Source organism: Panthera pardus, unplaced genomic scaffold (genome assembly GCF_024362965.1).
Source record: "Panthera pardus isolate Hobbes unplaced genomic scaffold, ASM2436296v1 HiC_scaffold_12, whole genome shotgun sequence".
NCBI classification, from domain to species: Eukaryota; Metazoa; Chordata; class Mammalia; order Carnivora; family Felidae; genus Panthera; species Panthera pardus.
Window position 1 is genome coordinate 3187573 of NW_026526677.1, and position 22779 is coordinate 3210351.

General features: G+C 56.0%; 1 protein-coding gene across 3 annotated transcripts in view; it reads left to right on the forward strand.

Moving 5' to 3' along the window:
- Positions 1-22779, forward strand: part of SHANK2 (SH3 and multiple ankyrin repeat domains 2) — a 492081-nt gene that overhangs the window by 297519 nt on the left and 171783 nt on the right. For all 3 annotated transcript variants that reach the window (XM_053899336.1, XM_053899337.1, XM_053899335.1), the window contains one exon: positions 11154-11229. In XM_053899336.1, the coding sequence (XP_053755311.1) occupies positions 11154-11229 (76 nt within the window). The remainder of the gene's footprint in view (positions 1-11153; positions 11230-22779) is intronic.

Sequence of the window (22779 nt, forward strand, 5' to 3'; positions counted from 1 at the left end):
CGGGGGCACTCCCCGTGCCCTCGCGCACCCGGGCCAACTTTAGGGGAATTCAAAGCGCATGGTTATTCTGGAAAACCTAGCGTGGCCCCTTGCCCCTGGGGGCTTACCCAGCTGTGTGGGCGCCAGGCTGGTGTTCCCAGACCCGGGCAGGAGGGGAGAACCCAGCAGATGCCACACGTGTGCGCACGTGGGGGATGGACGGAGCAGGGCTCGGAGAGCTGGGAATAAATAGAACCCAGCGACTCAGTTGCTTGTGGGCCATAACCCACCACATAAGTGGCTTCAACCACTGGAAACCACATGCTGGATGGGGGACGGGGGGGAGAGCGTGGCCCCAGGGCTCATGGCCCTGCAGGCCCCCAGGGGAAGAGCTGCCAAGCACAGAGCAAAGCGCTTCACGTCTGAGAGGAGGACCGTCTCCCCAGACTACACAGAGGAGAGGGTGGGGCGTCGGAGGGGCTGAGGCTCACCCCGCTCCCGCCGTCCCTCGGGCAGAGCCGGACCTTGAACGCACCTTGTCTAGTCCCTGCAAACAGGGCACTGCATTCTCATAGGTGACGAAGGGGAAGTAAGGTGGCTGACAGAGTGACGGTTGCCAGTTGCTGACTTGAAGAGAGGGAGATTATCTGGGATTATCCAGGAGGGCTCAGTAATCCCAGCAGTCTTTAAGGGGAAGAGGGAGGCACAGAATTCAAATGAGCCTAATGGCATCTGAGGACTGGGCCCAGTGCTGCTGGCTTTGCAGATGGGGGAAGAGACCCCGAGCCCAGGAGCTCGGGCGTCTCCGGGAGCTGGGAGAGGCAAAGGAACGGACCCCCCCCGGAGCCCCCAGCGGGGAACACAGGCCTGCCCACGCTTTGTCCTCACCCGGTCAGATCCGAGCGGGATTTCCGTCCAATAGGCTCTATGAGAAAACCTGTCTGTCGAGATAGGCCACCAGATTCGTGGCACATACCCTTCCACGTCAGGCTGGCGTGGCCTGGTCCGTGGCATGGTCCGTTTTAAGAAAGCAAGTGACCTTCCTTTCTCCTCCCTCCCCTGCCAGGCCAACACCTGGGGCCCACGAGGCGCCCCAAGAACGTTCTGCAGCCGATTTAGTGAATAAAACGGTCAACCATGCTGGCCGCTGCTCTGGGTGTGCTAAGTGTCCCCTGCCCCCACCGCCGTGACTTTCTAGCGGTGCCACCCGGCCTCCACACCTGGCGTGGGATTGCCCTGTCGGCAGAGCCCGAGGGCTGGGGGTGGAGCCGGGCCTGGGGACACACCGTGCAGCCCCCGCCCCCCGCCCTCTGCCCCAGCCCGCCCCCCACGCCCCGGCTTGTCCCCGCTTTTGCCGGCTGGCGTCTGGCCGGGCTGAGCCGTAACCCCGATGGCCGGCCCTGCCGACCCAGCCCCGCAAACCGGAGTCCGGCCCGGCCGCCTTCGTGCCCGCTTCCGGCTTCTCCCCGCACTCCTGTCTGCCCGCTTCTCTCTGCTGTGCACGGAGCCCGTCGGCATCTTTGGTTTTAAAAAAGAAAAGTTATTTCTGTCTTCATCCCCATCGGTAATCTCTTTCCTCCTTGTGGTTCCGATTCTGCATTTGGCTCGCCAGCCCGGGGTGTAGCCCGAGTGGTGTCTGATTTAAAACCCGCTGGAGATCACAGGAGCCTGTGGGAGGGAGGTGTGTGGATGCACAGAGCCGGGGGCTCGCCGTGGGACGGCCCAGCCACCTTGAACCACCACCAGGCGGCCCGAGCCCGGCGCAGAGGCAGGAGGCCATGGGGGCCGCACCTGACTCAGGGCGGGCACAGCGGAGGCGCTCCAACCGGAACTGCGACGACGGGTGGGTTGGGGGCTCCCCCACCGCTCCGGTGTCCCACCCCCCCTCTTTGGGTGAGGATCCAAGCATGGGACCCGGGAGCCAAGAGAAGACCTGAATTCCAGGGGAGGGAGGGACGCGGGGAGCCTCACGACCTCACTGAAATGCCCTCCTTTTCGTCTGTCTGTCTGTCTCTCTCCTTTTGGTGGGACGGAAGCTAAATCTTGAGGGAAACGGGAAACAGAAGTCTGAGGGAACACAACCCCAGCTCTGTCCATTCTGGGCTGTATAGTAGGTGCCCACGGGCTCAGCGGCTCCCAACACCACCTGGCGAGGGGTTCACGGTGCCGGGGGTCAGCGGCGCAGGCGGGCTCGCCGGCTTCCGTGCTGGGTCTCGGGGGCCCCTTTCGGGCTGGAGCTGGAGCTCTGGGGGGGATGCCTCCCCCGCACGTGGGGTCGGCAGCAGGATTCTGTCCCCAGGAGCTGCAGGATGGGGGACCCGTCTCCTTGCTGACCTCCCTCCGGGGGTCACTCTCAGTTCCAGCGGGTCCCCCACGGTCCTGCTTATGTGGCCCCTCCATCCTCAGACACCTCCGGTTCTCTCCCGTCCTTAGATTAGCCCCCGATCATGTCCCTTTGCCAGAGAACCTGACGTTTCCAGGGGAGTAAGGCCAGGGGTGAAGGTTTCCCGGCAGAATTCAATTCTTCACGATCACCTCTGGACTGACCTGTCCAGAGTTCATCGAATCAAAGTCTTTCTCCTTTTAAAACCTACCCCAGCGGTCAGCAAAGCAACTGTAAGTCAAGATTCCTTCTGTCCCTAGAGAGAAGGGTGCAGGCGACCTTGCTTTTGCCTCCTTTCCAAGACACGCACGTGGACTTACGACCCTTTCACGGCCTCTGAGCTTGTGGCCATCGACAAAGTCAGTGTGAGGCACCGCGCCTGGGGAAAGGGACAGGAAGCTCGGGATGTTACCTGACGTGACCCCGCCATCATGATGCGCGAGCCGAGGCGGCACGACCCGGAAGTGTTTCTGATCCTTGCAGGTCTCTCCAGCCCACGGCCAGGCCCAGGGGAGACGGGAGCCCTTGTGTGTCCAGCGTCCTTCGCCTGGTCATTTTAACTGCTCTCTGACGGAGGGATGTCGGCGTGTGGCTCCGACGAGGTTGCCACTGCGGGGAACGCTGCCCCTGCGGTATTTGGACCCACGTAGAGGGTTGATTGTCACAGCAAATACCAGCACTTGGGAATTAGAGGTGAGGATGCCCAAGGTTCTGCGGCGTCCAGGACTGCCCCGGAAAGCGTCGTGGTGGACGGGCCAGGGGACCGTCACTGTCCACTTGGGTGACGACAGTTTCTAGGCAGAGTGACAGAAGAGCTGAAAGACACCGTGCTTTTGGTTGCAAGAATCCTAAAACCCGCGTGATCTGGGTTACGTGGAGAAGCATGGTCCATCATAAGGATGCGGGGCCCTTCCTGGGCCCCGAGGGCAGAGTGTGTGGCCCAGCCGCCCTCCCCTGGTTCTGGGAGCAGGTTCTAGAGTCGGCCCGGGCCTTGCCGGGAGCCAGGACAGCTCAGCCGGCTCTCTGCAGAGCCACACGCGCTCCTCCACTGCCCCGGGCTCTGGCCGTAGCACCCGTCTGTTTCCCGTGGTGACGGCCTTGGTGCCCCAGTCGGGAAGGATACGCTCGCTTCAGACAGGAAGCTGAGACCGTCCACGTCATTTCCATGTTCCCAGGAGAGGGTCTGTAAGCAGAGTCCCGGACAGGCTGCGCGGGGTCCGTTCACAAGTGCACGTGCCCCCGCAGCATTGTCACACCCTGCTCCTGGCCCCTTTCACAGATGAGAGAACCGAGGCCCGGAGAAGCAATTTCCAACCTGGGCTGCGCAGCCAGCAAGGGACTGGGCTCACACTTGCCGTGTTAAATGCAGGCGCAGTGACCTTCCTTGCGTGTCTGTTCCATGCGGGCACCCGTGAGCAAGGGCGCCGCCCCCGGGGACCCTGGCTCAGGAGAAGGGGCCGCACCCAGGCTCCTTGCCCTCTCCCGTGAGGGCACCTCCTGACCCGAGAGCCCTCCTCCCCCCTCACCGTCCTTGGAACTACCTGTTGGCCTTTCGGAGTCTTTGAAAATCGTTTTGAGAAGATTGCTTCCCTCAGTTCCTTTTCCAGAACCAGTCACCCTGGAGGACCAGAGGCCATTCTCGTCTCCCCACACGGCCCCTCCTAGCTCACTCGCCGAGCTACATGGCATAGTCTACCCAGCAGCAATGCGTAAAGGGCTATTTTAAATGCCGACAATCTGAAGCTTGTCGTGCAATCTGTCACTCCTTTTCACAAGTCGCGAGAGGTATATGGAATGGGATTTCTAGCCTTTTTTTCTTCCCGTGTAGATTTTTCTAGGCCACACTCACAAAGAAGCCTCCAGGGTGCGTCCGCCTAAACACTGCCCGCGTGGGGTGCCGGGGTGCACGGCCGTCTCCTGGGAAGGGGTTAGCCCCCAGCCGCGTCCGCGGCAGAGAGGAGGTGTCGTGTTGCGAAGCCAGAGACTCTGGGGTCATTTCGCCCAGCGGTCGGCTTGGTGGTCGAGAAGCTGAGGCCTGGAGAGGCAGTGTGAGGAGGGTGCACGTTGTCCCCATCAAGGTCGGGACTGGAGCTCGGGCCTCTCAGTTTGCAGGGCTGGCTGCTTACCCCAGCCGTCCCCGGGAGGAGCCACGTCCAGCCCTCTGTGCTCCAGCCTCGACCTGTCACGGTCCCACCCCGCGAGACGCAACTGCCCACGTTGAACAGGAGCAAAGGGCCCAAGGGCGTGTGGTTTTGTGCACAGTGGCCGAGCACTTTCTGTGTGCCAGGCTGCGTTCCAGGAGCCGGCGCTCCGGCCACGCACTGGAATTTGAGTTGGGGAGAGCGTGTCCCAGGGAGTCCAACAAGTGCAGAGGTCCTGAGGTACGGACGAGCTCGACATTTCCAAGGAAGGAAGGGGAGCCTAAGGTGACAGGAGTGGGGCGATTGAGGAGGGAGAACAGTAGGAGTCAAGGCCACGGTGTCAGGCCAGTGTCATCCAAAGATGCTTGATGGGATTCTAATTCCATGGGAAGTTGTCGGAAAACAGTAAGCAGCACTGACATCACCTAATGTTTACGTTTTTTAAAGCTCACTCTGCTCTACGGAGAGTTAGACCGAGGAGGGTAGGGACAAGTGTGGAAGCAGGGAGACCAGTGGCTACTGCAACAGTCCAGGCAAGAGCTAATGGTCGCTCAGATGAGGGCGGAGGGATTGCTGGCCTCTGAGCTGCAGGAGACCTACAGACCTTGCTGCATACAGCCCTGGGCCCGGTGCAGGCCAAGGAGGGGGCCTGCGTGCAGACTACTTGGTTCTTGGCTTCAAGAAGCTTCTACGGGGTTAGGGAAACAGACAGGTTCCCTCTGGGTTGGTTAGTTTATGTCCTTTCTTTTTTTATTTTTTTAATGTTTTATTTATTTTGGGGGGGGGGGGGGGGAGGGGCACAGAGAGAGGGAGACACAGAATCTGAAACAGGCTCCAGGCTCCGAGCTGTCAGCACAGAGCCCAACGCAGGGCTCGAACCCACGAGCTGTGAGATCGTGACCTGAGCCGAAGTCAGACGCTCAACCGACTGAGCCCCCCAGCTGCCCCAGCTTATCTCCTTTCTTTATCATCAGCAGAGAGGCGTCTTCCTCTGAGACACATAAAGAAGGCATGTGCTGCTGTCCTTTGCCCTGTCCACGTAACTAGGATACGTTCCTATAGTCTGTTGGGCAGTTTTCCTTTTCTAGAGGGTATGAGCATCTTCCCAGACAAGGGGCCGAGCTCTGCTCTCGCGTTGATTGCGTCTAGACTTTTTTTCTGCACTCACCGGGACTCCCGGTTGCTGTGACGAAAGCCTGCTCTGCCAGGCCTGAGCGAAACATGGAATGTGCTGCCTCTCGTGAGAGAAGGCCATGCACGGTCTGCATCAGTCAGCTCAGGCTACGTAAAGCTGCAGTAACAAACGTGCCCCTAAACTTAATGACCTAAAACCACAAAGTTGTCTGTCTCGTATCCCAGGGGGCTCACTCGGGGACCCAGGCTGATGGGGATCACCGTCTCAAGTGTACTGGGCACCATGCCCCAGGGATAAACTCAATACTGGGGGCAAGGGGCAGTCTCGCACTGGGGACTAAATGCTCCATCCGTCCAGGAAGTGGCATAAGTCGCTTCTCGAAACTCATCAGGCAAAACTAATTTCAAGCATCATCTGGCCAAGCCGAGGTCACCTTCCTCAACATGCAGCCCTTGGAACATCTCAGAAAACGCCAGTGGGTCATGTGTGGGCCACGGGTCCCTCAGTACTAACGATGGGGTCCAGGACAGTCCAGCGTGATGCCTGGACCGGCCTGGGACACAGCCGTGCTCGTGGTGACTGGGGCGGCATGCCTCTCGAGAGGTGGCTCCCCCGGGACCCCCGCATGGTGAAGGGAGCAATCCTTTCCCCAGGGAAGGGACATGTAGGCACACGAACTCGCTGTGGGCACCATACCTCGGGTGGCCGGTCTCCTGGCTGTCGGGGGCGGCCTTGCAAACAATGAAGTTCATGGCCCCATCCCTCCTTCCAAACTTTGCAGCTGTGAACAATGGTTAGCAGCACTGTCTTCAGCCACAAAGGAAACATATTCAGTGTGTGTCACTGAACAGCCAGGCGCAGCTGTGGGTTGTGCACAGGGCTTCTGACCGTGTCACCAGGGCAGTCGGTCGGTCCCCCTATCCCGCCAGCTTCTCTACTGTCCTGGGTGTGACTCGTTCTCAGGCAGCATGTTCCCCACGGTGGCCTCAAAAGTGGAAATCGCAGCAGCAGGAGGAAGGCTGCATTGTCCCAGCCAGGGTCACGTGCCCCTCCTCTGAGCCAGGCACCTGCTGTGTTTAAAGGAACAGACTGCCAGGCTCCCGTGCGCGACCCTGGAATCCAGGGCCGAGCAGCGGGGGTGGGGAGGGACTGGGCAGCCGCACCTGACCACGTGGCCGGGCTGGGAAGGGGCTCACCCCAAAGAACAAGGGAGGCACAGCCCAGGAGAAGGGGAGTGGCTTCTGCACGTGGACTGTGATGGGGGTGGCTGGCTGGTCATTTTAGAGTTTATGTATTTATTTTGAGAGAAAGAGAGACAGAGTATGAGTGGGGGAGGGGAGAGAGGGGGAGAGTGAGCGAGAGCATCCCAAGCAGCCTCTGTGCTCTCAGCCCAGAGCCCGATGCGGGGCTCGATCTCACGTCCCGTGAGATCATGACCTGAGCTGAAATCAGGAGTCCGACGCTTAACGGCCTGAGCCACCCAGGTGCTCCTGGCCAGTCATTTTAATGCAAGTGGAAGACAGAGGGTGATCGTGCAGGGTGTAGGGCAGAGGCAGATATAGGGGCCCGGAGGGTTCTTATGGGCCTCCCTGGAGGACCCGTGGCCTTCCGGCCGCACCTGGAAGCCTGGGGTGGGCTCTGCTGGGTGTGTAAGTGAGCAGGCCGGCCGACCTACAGCCTTTGAACACATGTGACCGTGTCCATATCAGAGTGACGGACAACCGATGATCCAGCTGAGGCCCAGAAGCCTCCCTGAAGGGCTCTGGGTCTGTGTTCAACCCACAGGGCTGCTGGCTGGGCCTCCGACCTCCTCCTGCTCCTCCCCTTCTGCGTCTTGTTTGCGACCCACTTGCATCTTGGGAAGGGGCCGGCCCGGGCGGCCAGCAGCCCCCGCCTCCCCGCACAGTGACGGCAGATCCCAGGTTACCAGCAAAGGCCGACCCTGGTGGTGACACGAGGGGCACACCTTAACAGTGGGGAAGGGGCCTGAGAGCGATCCAGCCCACCTTCTCTCTTTCCCGGGTCAGACGCTGAGGCCAGGCAAGGGCAGGTCCACAGGATTCAGCGTCTAAGTGAGGGTAGTGATGGTCACAATGTTGTGTCCCTCGGTGCCTCTCCCCTGATCTTTGGGACCGTATCCCAGAGCAGAAGTGCAATCGTGTCCAGGAGCCAGAGCACAGAAGAGACCTGTGCAGTGGGAGTTTTTCACAAAGCATTCAGAGATAGTATCCTTTCAAATTAAAAAAAGGGGGGGGGGGGTGGTGCCTGGGTAGCTCAGTCGGCTAAGCGTCCAACTCTTGATTTCAGCTCATGTCATGATCTCATGGCTCATGGGATCAAGCCCCGTGTCAGGCTCTGTGCTGACGGCACGGAGCCTGCTTGGGATTCTGTCTGCCCCTCCCCCACTCACGCTCTTCTCTTTCTCAAAAGAAGGAAAGAAAGAAATAGTATCCTTTCTAAAGGTCTCCTTTCTCTAATAAAATAATGGAGGTAGAGGAAAGGAGCCCATTGTTTCGGACGTCCTTCCTGAGCCAAAATAAAAACGTGGTAAATCTTATGTCAGTCTATGTTCTTCCCTCTTGTGTAAAATTTTCTTGATCCATGAAATCCCCAAATCTGGGAACCACTGGCTCACTTGCCTAGCCTAGAAATGGTTCCCTTTCTGAAATGTTTCTTCCGGTAAACACACACGCACGTGCACACACATACACACACATTCACTGACGCCCCCTCTGCTGCTGGAACCCTAAACCTCTGACTTTAGCCAGGGGCCCCCACCGATCACATCTCAGTGCCCAACACCTCCCTAGGCAACCAGCACAGAGCTGCCCACGTGGGGCTTAAGCAACAGAGGCAATTACGAGTAATAACAGCTCACAGACAGTCCCCACGGTGGCTCGGTGGCTTTGTAAGCTACTCTGCTAAACACGATGAGGTTCAATTCCTACGTATCCCTCCGAGGCCTGGCGCAGATGGGGCCCCCACACAGATGTCACAGGGCTGAGTCGGCCGGATGCGTCGTCTGGCCTGCGTGCTCCCTGCGCACCGTCATCCGACTGCCGGTGCCCTTAGCCCAGCTCACGGAAGGTCCTCATCCTCAGGCTGCGTCTTCAACCCGGCCCCAGGATCCTGAGCCCCGGATCGCAGAGCTAAGGCCCCACCCCTGTGAGTCTCCTAGTCCCTGCATGTGGGGCGCAGGACCCGTCTCCCCCCGTGGGCTTGATAAATGACTCACATTGCACATGTGCAAGCTACAGACGCCGGGGAGGAAGGGAGGAGGGTCCAAAACATCTGGGCACAGTTCGTCCAGGTGCGAAACACGGAAGAGGTACGTGCAGCTTGGCTGGACCGGCGCCCGGCGCGGCGAGGGCCCCATGTACTGAAGCCACTCTGAGGCTGTGTGGTGTGTTTTCTTTGCTGGTCGCACAATAGGTCGTGTAGGTCAGGTGGACACGTACTGGCCCTGGGTATCTACCAGGAATTAGGCATGGGGGCGGGGCATGTGGTGTAACACAGAGAAAAAGGCCGTCACCACCCTGGAGCACTGTAGAGGGCATGGGGACTCGGACCCCTTCCAGGGGTCACTTAGTGTGGCTTGGTGGTCTGGAGCCCCTGGGGACTCATCCTGACCCTGCCATTTAGTGGGCGTGTGACTTTGCCTTGGCGGCCTTGCCATCTCCATGCATAGAATGGGCTCGGTCCCACCTCCCTCATCTGGCTGCTGCGACTAGTGAGGGGCTGAGCGCAGATGACCAGACGGGGGCACAGGGGAAGGACCCCATAAACATTAGTGTTGATGGAGCAGGGGCACGTGGAACAGACACAGAGGGAGGGAGGACCCCAAGGTCCTAGCAGGATTTGAAAGGTGACTGGACGTGGTCGAGGCTGCAGAGCAGCACGTACCTCGCACGGGGGCTCGGGAGGTCCCGGGGGTGAATGTGGGAATGGCGCTTGGAGCCGGACCCGGTGTGCAGTAAGCACTCAATTAGTGTCCACGACAACAGTGGTGATGATGATGTTGTTGCTTGTCAGAGAATCGTACCTTTGGTGTTCTTGGAGCCTCGGGGGTGGTGACGGGAAAGGGGTGAAGAGGCAGGTGGGAACCAAGTCCCAGAGGACCCGGGCTGCCTATCAGCTAAGGCAGTGTTAGCTGCTGTAACAAACAAGTCCCTCGAGGGCAGCGTGGTGCGACAGAAGTCTAATTGTTGCTCACTTCAACAGTTCAGTGTGCAGAGACCCGGGCATCTTGCAGAACGCTAGAGGATTCCACCATCCTGTAGTGCCCCGGGGAGCGTCCTAGCTCTGAGCTGGGCGAGGTAGCAAGAGAGGGTGGGGAAGCACACGGGGTCCGTAAAAGAGAAGCTTAAAAGAGAACCATCCCCCCATCTTCACGATGGAGTGTTCCATTGCATTGCTCACATTCCATTGGTGGGAAGTGGTCATGTGGCATGGGTGCAAGGGGAGCTGGGAAATGTAGTCCTGGGCTGGCCATTTGCTCCTCCCTCTCCCTCAGAGACATCTCCGTACTGTGCAGAAAGCGAGCATGCATTTTTGCTGAACTAGCTGCCTCCAGGCATAAAAGGGGCTCGAGCAAAACTATGCCGACCTTCCTTGGTACCCTTACGTGCATTCACTTTTGAACTGAACGCGTGTGGGGGTGTGAATAAAAGCTCGTTCGCCTTGGAACGTGGACTGACCACAGAGAGGGTTGCAGAAGTTATAATGAGATTTTGAGCCATTTTCCTGAAGCCAATCGCATAATTTCTCTGTATTTTTTTTTCCTAGGGTTTAGGAAGGAGATTGTCCCGGAGATTTTATTCGTGGGGAAAATATCTGAACAGTAAATCTTTGATCCCCCTAATTTCTTGTATTTGTGTTTTTGTGGGTTTCCTCCCTCTGGCCCCCCTCTAGCTGTTAAAATCTATTTACATTCTTCAAACTGTGTCCGGTGAAGTTTACGTCCAAATCTGCTGAGTAAGAGAAGCAGGCAGAGGACTGAAATTAGGAACGTGAATCATGTTTGGGGTTTTGTTTGTTTGTTTGTGTTTTAGGAAAGAACGTCTACAGCCAGAAAAGTAACAACAAGCCTTCTTTTTCCCCAAAGGCGGGTCATGTTCGAATTAGCCGGAAGGCCCAGCAGCATCACCTGGGGATACCTACCGTTCTGGCGGGTTCTGTGAGCCACTGCTATTCTGGCTTGAACTACATGACTGTCTTCTTTGCAGAGCACTGCCTCCCGCCCCCTTCCCGAGCCCAGGACCCGGGGCTGTGCCTTCTTTCTGGAATGAGGCTCCTGACTCTTCAAAAGTTGGCCTTGGGGTTCATATGTGTTCCTCGCAGTTTGCAAAGTTAGGCCCCAGAGCGAGGCCTTCTCTTCCTCCAAGATCTTTCCCCAGGAGAGCGGGTCTCGCGCTTCGTAGGTCAGATAAGTGAGAGGCCCGGCCGGCCTCGCTTGGTTTCCGCATTCAGGGGCCGTGACTTTTCTAAACAGTGTTTCTCTTCCCTCTCTGTGCAGAAACTCGAGCAGACCGCAGCAAGAAACTCTTCAGGCACTACACAGTCGGTTCATATGACAGCTTCGATGCTTCCAGGTAAGACGTGGCTCTTTCTCCGCCAGGCCCCTCTGCTCACAGATGCTCACGTGGGCCGCAAAAAAGCTCTGGACCATCTTGCATGGAGCACTCGGGCGCCCTTGGCTTTTCCCCTCAGTGTGTCCATTGGGACCACCCCCCCAGCCCGCCACGGACTGGGATTACGGAAGCCACCGTCTTCCGGAGAACCTGCCCAAGATGCGGTCTCCGTGCTGCCTGAGGTTTGGGGTCAGGCTGGAGTGCACCGTGGGGTGGCTCAAGGGAGAGGGCTGTCTGTCCAGGAGGAGGACGACCAGGCATGGTGCGGGGGGGAGCAGCATGGATGTCAGTGACGACAGTGGCTGGCCACAGAGCCACGAGGCAGCGCCCGGGTAGCACCCCATCCCAGGAATATTTAGGGTGCTGTAGCTCTGGGCTTCTACGTCGTCTGCGTTTTCCCTCTGCCTCCTGCCTCTGAGTTGAAGCTTTTGTACAAGGAAGGCTCACCGCCCCCCCCCGAAAGGCGTGGCACCAAGCAGGCAGGGCCTTTGAGCATAACGTACATTCGTTCTGTTGTGCAGTCATGCCCACCCTCCGTCTCCGGAACTTTCCATCTTCCCAAACCGAAACACTGTCCCCATGAAACCCCGAAAGCCCCCAGGCCCTCCCCCAGCCCCTGGTGCCCGCCATCCACTCTCTGTCTGAATCTGGTGACTCTAGGGGCCGCCCAGAAGGGGAATTATACGGTATTTGTCTTCTTTGGCGACTGGCACGTTTCACTCAGCGTGGTGTCCTCAAGGTCTGTCCGTGCTGTAGCAGGTGTCAGTGTCCCTCCTCTGCAAGGCTGAAGGAGGTCCCTCTGCAGGCATAAGCCACGTTTCGTTTGTCATTCCTCAGTGGACGCACACCCGTGTTGCTTCCACCTTTTGGCTGTTGTGAACGGTGCTGCTGTGGACATGCTTGTTCAGGTATCTGAACACCTGTTTCCGGTCCTTTGGGGTGTACGTCTGGCAGTGGAATCGCTCGTTGGACCTGGTTTTAGTGCCGTCCTGTCCCGACCACCTTTCTGTCGTACACAAGACGGTTTAGGACGGGAATCCCACGCCGGGCAGAGGAGCCGAGCTGCCCCTCCCAAGCGGGTCTTGCTGACAATTGCCCACTTTTTGAAAGTTCAAGCTGCGGTCTGTGGCCCAGTACCGCCGAGAGAGAGAAAGCTCAGAGGCTGGTGGCTTCTGGGGAGACACGCCTGACCCCGGCTTCTCTCGACCAGTCTCCGCGGGGCTCAAATGAGTTGCTTCTGCGGCCGCAGGCGGCTGCTGGAGAAAGTGGACCCTGGACACGTGGTCACGGCCGGTGTGGCTGTCCTGCTTTGCTTCCTTTCTAAGAGAGAGGGTGCCTGAGGCTCAGACAGTGGCCAGAGTGTCGCCATGGTTACATGGAGGGCCATCCGGCCTGGGAGTGGGGCTTCTGGGAGAAAGGAGCCTTTGACCACCGCGGCTCGCCCACAGAGGGGCTGTCCAGGGACCTGAGCTGACCGAGCCAGGGAAAGAGAAGACCACGGGGCCAGGCAGGCTGGCTGGGTCACGTGTCACATGGCTGACAGCAGGCCCGGAACACACCAGGGGGGACACACACACACACACACACACACACACACACGGCAGCTTGGCCGGCAGAAGGCGTGCGGAACCGTTGTAGCTGTTCACAGAGAGAACAGAGCTGTCAGGAGGTGATGAGCTCCCCGCCACCAGAGGAAGCCAAGCCGGGTAGGCATTCTCTTGCCAGAATGTCCCAGGTGGTAGGACCAGGTGACATGTGAGATCCTTGTCAGCTCTGCCTCCCCGTGTCTCGACGCCCAGAGGAAGCCTTTTGTTTTGCGTGTTACCGACCACTGGCTCGGGGCCAGGGCCTGGGACCACAGAGAAGAGGGACATCCAGCCACGCCCCTCAGGGTCAACTGATGACTTCTGAATGGTAAAAGCTCTGGCCGCGACCGTAGTTCAGGAGTCAGTGCCGACTTTCCCAGGGTGAGGGATTCAGATGCGCTGTGGGCTCACATTGGCCAGAAAAAGATCTGAGTAATCGTGGCGCCATTTATGAACCTCCTGCCACGTGCCCGCACCTTGGCTTGGTCACCACTGCTGCCCAATGGCCCTCCTCCAGTGACCTTGGACACAGCGTCATTATCTGCTTCTCAGAACCCTAAGGTGGAGAAAGGAAGGTCACATTAAGGACCTGGCCCTCGGCCACATGGGTGCCGGGGCCTGTGTGCGAGGCGCGGTCACCTCCTCTGTCCCATGGTAAAGATGTTACCGCCCGAGGCTGGCCAAGGAACTAGCTGCGGATTGAGAGAAATCGACAGAGACTAAACCCTCAGCTGGTGAAGTGTGTTGGGCGGATGGAATGACGTTACCTGGGTTACCAGGTCTGAGCTTTTCTGCCCAGGACGTAGGGCTTAGCCTGGGGGAGCCACCGCATCCCAGAACTGACCTCTTCCGGACCACGCGCTCGGCAAGGCCAAGGAGCTGGTGGCTCCTGCCTGCCATCGAAACCCAGGCGGCCGACGTGCGTGGCTCTTGGGCGGGTTTGGGGGTGAGGCTGAGCCCGGGCTCCTCTGGCTGAAGAGGCAGGAAGCGTCTAAGGGACTCACCAGCCACCGGCTCCTTGACCCGCTTCGGAATCCATGTCAGACACGGCCTGGCGAGCCACGGAGATCTGGGTGCCGCGCCAGCCCCCGGGCCAATTACCCACCGTAGGCGCAGGGCAGCGGTCTGGGCAGGCCGCTCAGGGCTGAGGCCGCGCTGTTGCAGAGGCAAATGTCATTAAAGAGAAGGCAATAAGAAGCGGCAGTCAATGGAGACGGTTTCTGAATCAGTCAGCCCATTCTCCCCTTCCCACCCCCTCCCACCCCCTCCCACCCCCCGTTATGTCAGCAGCTTTGCCCAGGGACTCGTTGCTGAGGAGCAGACTGATAAAAACACACCCGTTCGTTGTTCACTGGGTCCAGCTACTCCAGCCGCTTCTTTCCTCGGGATTCCCCTCCACCTACCCATCGTGTACATGGCAGAAGGATCTAGAAGCGTGGGCACGTGATCGAGAATCAGAAAGCAGAGAGCCTGTGGCCATTTCTACAGCGGACCTTACGGATGTTTCAATATTGTTCTTAAAAACACAGAGTATAGGAGTCTCAAGTTCCCACTAGTTTTAAATCAGAACTCCAGCCTCATTAGCATGGGGCATCGAGGAGGAGTCTACCTGGGAGAAGGAGAGACCTCAGGCTTTCATACCAGGCTGAATACATCCATCCATCCGCTCATCCAGCCAGCCATCTAATTACCTGTCTGCCTATCGATCAGCCAGCCATTCAGCCATCTCCTGACTCATCCGTTCATCCGTGCACCCACCCGTCTAGCGAGCACCGCATCCATTTGTCTCTCCATCCGTCCACCGATTCACGCCTCCATCCCCCCAACCGCTCACCCATCCGCTCATCCATCCAACTACCTGTCTGCTCAGCCAGCCAGCCGGCTACCAATTCCTCCATCATCTACCCATCCAGCCATCCATATCTACCTCTCCACCCGTCTGCTTCCCTTGTTCATCTATCCATCTATTCAACCAATATTCATCAAAATCTGACTACCCGGGGAGCTGAGGATGTGGAGGTAAACAAGACAAACAAACACAGTCTCTGACCTCATGCAGATTAAAATCTAAGTAGTGAAAATAACAAAGTTTAGGAACAAATAAGCTAGAGAATCACACTTAGCAGTCAATGCTCTGGAGCAAATCAGCAGTGTCAGCATACATTCTCTTGGGCAGGTTGGGGCAGACCTGCTTTATAGAGGGAGCCGAGGAAAGTCTCTCTAACGAAGTGACTTCTGATCTGACACCTGACCGTTCAGCAGAATCAGAAAGCCCGGCATGTGCAAAGGCACTGAGGTGATGTGCAGGAAAGCAGTGGCCTGGGAGGGAGTAGAGAGGATGGTCCCAGAGAAGGACCTTGTGCTCTGTGGGAGGAGAGTGGACTTCCTCCCGTTTGTGCAGTGGGGATCCCAGAGGGCTTTAAGCAGAAGAGTAACATGACCTGGTTAACTTTGCTGGAGGCAAACAGAAGGAAGGGTGGGGGCCACCTGCGCGACCGTTGTCATCTTCCTGGCTGGGAAGTGGCGGTGACGGGCCAGTGGAGAGGTAGGGATAGACAGGTGGGTGGCTTCCGAGTGTAAGGTGTCGTTAGAAGGGACAGGACCCACCTAGGCACTACATGGGGGGCAAACGGGGAGTGCGGAGGGCTCTCCTCCTTTGGGGCTCTACAGGGAGGAGCCCCAGAGGTGAGTGGGGTTGGACCCGTTCCCTATTGTCATCAGGCACCTCCCGGGACCCCTCGCTACTCATCCAAATCTGCACCTGCAGCTTTGGACCCACCTGGAAGCACTGTGTTCAGAAGCACCGTGCGGGGAACGCATCTAAGGTGCTGGGTCGTCACTGTTCCTCTTTCTTGGTGAGACCAGTTGAGTCGCAAGGGCAGCAAATGGTACCTGTTGGCCAGCCGGACGGCCCCTAGTGGTGGCCTCTTGCTCTCATGGCTGTCAGACATCATCGTCCAACTTTGTATGTTTTTAAGTTGGTAATTGGAAGTACATCCGTGCGGATAAAAAATTCAACATGGGCGGGTGTCGTGTTAGACTTAAGTCCTTACCCCCGGCCCCCAGTTCTCTCCAGAGAGAACCTCTCCTGTCGGTTTCCTGAGGATCGTCCCAGAGGTGCACACCGAGTGTGAAAGTGCCATGCACATGACCTGAAGCCTTTCAAAGCCCTTGAAGGTATAGGGCCCTAGGTTTTTACATCTGACTTGCCAGTAAAGGCCCCGTATAACCTTGGGCAACTCACTGTCCCTCTGTGTGCCTCAGTCCCTGACCCCCCAACCCTATTTGCAAAGTGGAGATCAGTCTTCCGATGCAGGCCACAGCCCCGGTGGTGTTCAGGACAAGGTGAATGGGGGCAACGTAGGATTGGTGTTTGCCGCTTAGAGGCACGTGCTGTACGAATCCAGAGGGACGCTGACTTGTGGACAGCCTGGGCGGGTAGCTGATTTCCCTTGAAACCCTAACTCTGTGTTCTAGGAGAGTGCCTCGCGTAGGTCGTGAGAACTGAATGGCAAGAAACATGGATGTCCTCCAACATTATTTTGTATTTGTATGTTTTCTATTATTCCTTCGACTTGAAAAAAAGGGATCAATCCCCGAGTATGTTCGCGGATTCGTAAGGGAACATACTTTGGTTTTTTTCCCCCTCGGTTGATTGGTGGCCGGGCCTCATGATTAATGCTGAAGCTCTCAGGGCAGCTCCTTTGGGACAGAGAGAGGGGATTTTGCTGTTTTGTCCCTACGTATCTGTACTTGTACTTTTCGCAGGTATGTATTGCTTTTGTAATATTTTTGAGAGCAGGAAAGAGAGGGGTGAATCCCTGGGCCCAGGCAACATAAGAAGTCACCACAGCGGTGCGCGCCAGCTCACCCAGCTGGCTCTCCCCGCGGGCCATGTGCACGAATATGGCAGCTGGAGCCAGGTCTCCAGCTGGAGGAGTCACGGCCCCAGAGAACGCGTCCCAGGAGTTTCTCCTAGAACATGTTCTCCTCTGCCGTCTGTCATAGTGAACAGCACGCCCAGTGCCCACATGGGAGACCCGGGGCCCCTCCCCTTCCCTCATCCATCATGAGCGTCCGAGGACTCCCGCCCTCCTCCCCATTCTTCCACGGCTTGCCGAGGGGGTCGGCCCTCGGCCGTTGTCCACAGACTGCCTCCCTACCTCCGTGATTATACCTTACTTCTCTTTTTGTCTTGTTTTTTCATTGACATCCAATCGACATATCACATCATACTACTTACAGGTGCAGAACGTCATGATTAGATATTTGTACGTGTTGCAGAATGATCACCATGAATGAGAAGCCTGGTTGAATCTGTCACCTTACTTCGTTACACTTGGTTTTCTCACAATGAGAACTTTTCAGATCTACTCTCCTGGCGACTTTCAAATATATAATACCGTGTTACTAATCATGGTCACGGTGCTATCCGTTACATCCCTGGGACTTAGTTGTCTTTTCTTTTTTAAAAATATTTATCTATTCATTGTGGGACAGAGAGAGAGTGGGTGCAAGCAGAGGAGGGGCAGAGAGAGAGGGAGGAGAGAAAATACCAAGCAGGCTCCGTGACGGAGCCCGGCACGGTGTTCGATGCCACGAACTGTGAGATCATGACCCGAGCCGAAACCAAGAGTCAGATCCTCAATTGACTGAGCCACCCAGGTGCCCCAAGGGACTTATTTGTCTTACAGCTGAGAGTTTGTACCTTTTGACCACCTTGACCTATGGCATCACTCATCCCCTGCTCCTGGAAACCACCAACCTCTGTATCTATGAGTTGTGCTTCACTTGTTCATTTGTTTTGCTTCATTCTACATATAGATGAAATCATGCAGTATTTGTCTTTCTCTGTCTGGCTTCTTTGACCTAACATAATGCCCTCAGAGTTTCTTCGTGTTGTAAGTGGCAGGATCTCGTTTCGTTTTATGGCTGAATAATATTCCATGTACACCACTTCCTCTTTATCCATCCGTCTACCAATGGACACCTAGGTAGTTTCCATATCTTGGCTGGTGTGTATAATGCTGCGTTGAACATGGGGTGCGGATATCTTTTTGACTTCGTGTTTCCATTTATCTTTGGATAAATACCCAGAAGTGGCATTGCAGGATCATATGGTACTTCTATTTTTAATTTCCTGAGGATCCTCGTACTGTTTTCCAGAGTGGCTGTACCTGTTTACTTTCCCACCAACAGCGCACAAGGGTTCCGACTTCTTCATGTCCTTGCCAAGAAAAGTTATTTCTTGTCTTCTTGACGATAGTCATTCTAACGAGTTAGTTAGAATTATCTCCAGCTACATTATCTACCGTTAGATTAGTTAGATCGTTTCTTGTGTATATTTTGACAGTAGCCATTCATACTCATTCAGGTGTGAGGTGATCTCTTTGACTTGTTTTGCCTTGTTCTTCTGATGGTTACCTCCCTAACTCTGTGACTACCCCTGCATTTCTTAATTTAACAACATAAAGCATCATTAATTCTTTGCTGTAAAAGTCTTTTAGGTTCTATCTATAAGTTGGATTCAAAAGTTTAAAGCCAGTGGAAAGCATCACATTATCATGATACTATAAATGTTTACATCATTTCCAAGTCAAAGGCTAGGACTGCAGTTCCTTTTTACAGACACATTGGAAGAAAGGGCTTTCTAATACCAGAACCCACTGGATTCTTTTTTCTTTCACCCCATTAGTTGTTCAAAGTATTGTCACAGTTTAGCTTAATATTAGGGTCATGGTTTTCACATGAAGTTCTTATTTTTTCCTGGAGTTTCTGGTTGCCTTTTTTTTTCTTGTGGAAGAGGAATTAGTTCTTCAATATGCCACTAAAATATCATCCTGTTTCTTCTGTATCACTAGAACCCATCTCATCCTTATCGGAGCTCTCTGCTCCCATTTGGACACCATTCCCCAGGTCCCAGTGCACGATTCTCATTCTGAGATTTCCCTTCATGGAGCTACTGGGTAAGTGAGGTGTTTCTTTAGCTTTGTTCTACCAGGACACATACTCAAGTAACAACCTCAGTAAAAGGTACCTGGATTGTCAACTCCCGTGTCTGAAAAGTCTCTGATGTGCCCAGTGCTATAGAATTCTAGATTCAAAATAGTTTTCTTCTAAACAATTAAAGCATTGCTTCATTGACATCTTGCTTCTGCTCATTGCTGGCGAGAGGTGATGGTGCTGTCTGATCCTCACTCCACTATAGGTGATCCTTTGTCTTTCTCTCCAAAGCCTTGGAAGAACTTCATTGTTTCTACTTTTCCTTGATATTCTGAAATGTCATGCTGATGGGTCTAAGTCTCTTCTTTATTCATTGTGCCCACTATCCTGGGGGTTCCTTCAGACTGAAGCAGCTTCGGCTTTAAGAATATGCTTTCGTTATTCCCTTGGAAATGCCCTCACTTCCTGTCCCAGTTCCTTCTTTCTGGATTTCCTATCAGCCCATTCTTTCTTATGTTTTCTGTCCCTTTGCCTTTTCACTCTGTATTCTGGGAGATTCTCTCAACTTTCAACCTGTCTCTGTAAGTTATTATTTTGACAATCACATTGTTATGTTCCAAGAGCCTTTCTTTTCAATGATGGGTAAGCTTCTAAAGATGAGGGAAGTCATTTCTGGATATCTTTGGGAACAAGCAGGCAGCTGTGAATGGCAGTTCTCTGCACAGAGGTGCTCTCAAGGCAGAGTCCACGCTGATTACATGTTCCTTCAGGTCAAACACCAAAAAGAGAGAAATCCAGAGTCATGTTCTTTGCCCCACTTACCCCAGGAGCCCAAAAAGAGACAGATGCAGCTTCTTGTGCAAACCTGTGGGACAATAGTAGGGTTCAAATTGAAACTTGAGGGGTCGGGGTGTTTTTGTTTCGTGGTGAGCATGCCCAGATGCCCGGGCGATGAGGCAGTGGTGAGAGGGGTCCTAGGAATGCCGGGGCCAGGCTGAGTGGAGACAGTGGAGGATGCTGACTGGTGGTTGTAGGGGCGGGGGGCGGGGGTAGGGTGCAGACAACATCACTCACTCTGCTCCTGGTGGCGTCTGAAAATCAAGAGCTGTGATTCAACCTCCATCGTGGATCTCTGAGATTCAGATTTAATGGGCAGTTATGCAGACTCCTGGCACTCTGTATATGTCCTGGGTCCACTCTGGTTCTGAGCCTCTCAGGACACGGGGGGCGGGGGGTGGGGGGCAAGCGAGGGCCTCTCCCGCTCCAGAACTCAGTGATTAGACATTAAGCGTTCTTTGGTTTCACCACACCACTGTCCCCAGCGCCGTCATGATGTAAAGCGACCGACTTGGGGACTTCCGACCTTGCTAGTGTCCCCAGACTAGGGGACAGGGCATGTTCTTTTGGCTGGAGATAGGCTCAGACCCTCTAAAACCACAGGGGGGTCCACAAGTGGGAGGAGTCTCCTGGGGACCTAGGCTCAGAAGCCCCTGCATAGGGAGCCCTTGACCTCCTGTGTTGGGGCTCTTTACTGGAGCTGCTGAGCCTAGCCAGGGGAGGCATCCCAGGACCACCTGGCCCTAGGGCAGAAGCCGAAATTCTCAGAGAACACTCCCTCTCATTTCACCCTTTTTGGCGGGACTGGGCAGGAAGCCATGGCACCTTTTCTCTGGACTGAGCAGCCCCTGTTTGGAGGCTGGGAGCAAAGTCCCTCCGCACAAGGGAGGCTCCTGGCTCAGAGCACCCTCAGACCACATTTAGTACATTCCCAGGTGGCGAGTGGGTGTGTGGGTGGGGGGAGCGCAGGCGGATGGGTGGGGACGGTGGTGAAACAGCAGAGGAGGCGGAAGGAGGCTGGCATTCCGGGCACACCTCCAGGTTGGGACTGGCCGAGCCCCTGAGTAGCCCTCCGGCCTTCCTGGTTCTGCCCCCGGAGCTGAACACCGGCCTGCCGTCTCCCCAAATGCCCAAGCCACTCGGCACCAGAGGACAGGGTTTTCAGGGCTCCGTGAAGTTCTCCATGATGCCAGCTGCCAAAAGCAACCTCTGCCCCTGTGCCCCCCGCGCTGTGTCTGGCATCTGTTGTTCCCTGGTCGGTAGCCTTTGCCAGTGTCCACGTGTGAATACTCCCCCCAGGCTGATTTCAGGCTGCTAACACGAGCCACTGCAGAGCTGGGCAGAGAAGACCCGAGCCAGCCCCAGCCCCCCAGCCCCCCAGCCACCTAGGCCAAGATGTGTGTCTCCTTCTTGCCTTCTCCAGCCCCACAGCCCTGGCTCAGACTCCGAATGGGGCCAGTCCTCATGTACTAGGTCTTAAGTATACTAGTCTGAAGTCCTAGGGACCAGCTTTGAGCCTGATGAGGCTCAAGCCTGTGGGTTCAGATGCCAGGGTCCCAGTCCCAGTTCTGACACTGGCTCCCCGCACGGGCCTCAGTTTCCCCACCTGTAAAACCGCCCCCCCCTCCCCAAGGGCTGGTTACAGAATTCTAAATATTCTGCTTGAAACCGCCATAACCACCAGCCTCGGGTCACTTGTGAATGAACATGCTTTCTACAGAACCGCAGACCCTGAAATTCAGGGTTCAGGCCCAAGCTGCCAGTGGGGTGCCATGCCAAGGGGGTGCTGTTCCAGGAGAAGAGGGCGAGGCCAGTTCAGAAGTGTTCCCAAGGCTGTGTCTGGCAGTCAGTAGGTTCTCAGGAGGTGCTCGTGCTGATTCCCCACCTCTGGCCAAAGACCTGGTCTTCCGAGCCCCCTCCTCTAGGAAGCAGGAATGCCTTGGGTACCTGACTTGGGAGAAGCCAGAGGGACAAGCGAGCAGATCCTGGTTCAACTCAAGGTTACCTGGTCCAAGGGGGAGGCTGGGAGCTGGCTGTGTCTTTACACCTTGCACTCCTTGCTTCCCTGTGTCTGTCTTGTGCAAGATAGTATGGAGCTGACTCCAGCCTGTGTCCTCTTCCCCGGCATCTTTCATGGGGCCTGCAAGTGCTCAACCTTCAGAGATGCAGGGTTGAGGGAGTCCTGAGTGGGAGGACTGGATGGATGGATGGATGGATGGATGGATGGATGGATGAATGGATGGATGGATGGATGGATGGATAGATGGGTGGATAGATGAGGGACAGATGGATAGATGGGTGGATAGGTGACGGACAGATGGATGGATGGATAGATGGGTGGATAGATGACGGACAGGTGGATGGATGGATAGATGGGTGGATAGATGACGGACAGGTGGATGGATGGATAGATGGGTGGATAGATGACGGACAGGTGGATGGATGGACAGATGGGTGGATAGATGAAGGACAGGTGGATGGATGGACAGATGGGTGGATAGATGACGGACAGATGGGTGGATAGGTGACGGACAGATGGATGGATGGATAGATGGGTGGATAGATGACGGACAGGTGGGTGGATGGATAGATGGGTGGATAGGTGACGGACAGATGGATGGATGGATAGATGGGTGGATAGATGATGGACAGATGGGTGGATAGGTGACGGACAGATGGATGGATGGATAGATGGGTGGATAGATGACGGACAGGTGGGTGGATGGATAGATGGGTGGATAGGTGATGGACAGATGGATGGATGGATAGATGGGTGGATAGATGACGGACAGGTGGATGGATGGATAGATGGGTGGATAGATGACAGACAGGTGGATGGATGGATGGATGGATGGGTAGATGAACTAATGGGTAGATGGGTGGATGGATGTTTGCTTGAATGAGTGGGTAGGTAGGTGAGTGGATGGAGGGATGGAGGATAGGAGGGAAGGAGGAGGAAAGGCCAGCACTCTGGCCTCGTGTGGACCATAGGAATTTCCAAAGCAGACACAGCCGGCATTAGATGCCAGCCACGGGCCTCTCCCGGTGGCCGGTCAGCCCCAAGGGCCATCAGCCCCACTCGCCTGTCCTCTGGTTGCGTCTCCCCCACCCCTGCAGCCAGGGCCATGTTCGGGGGCTCCCCGCG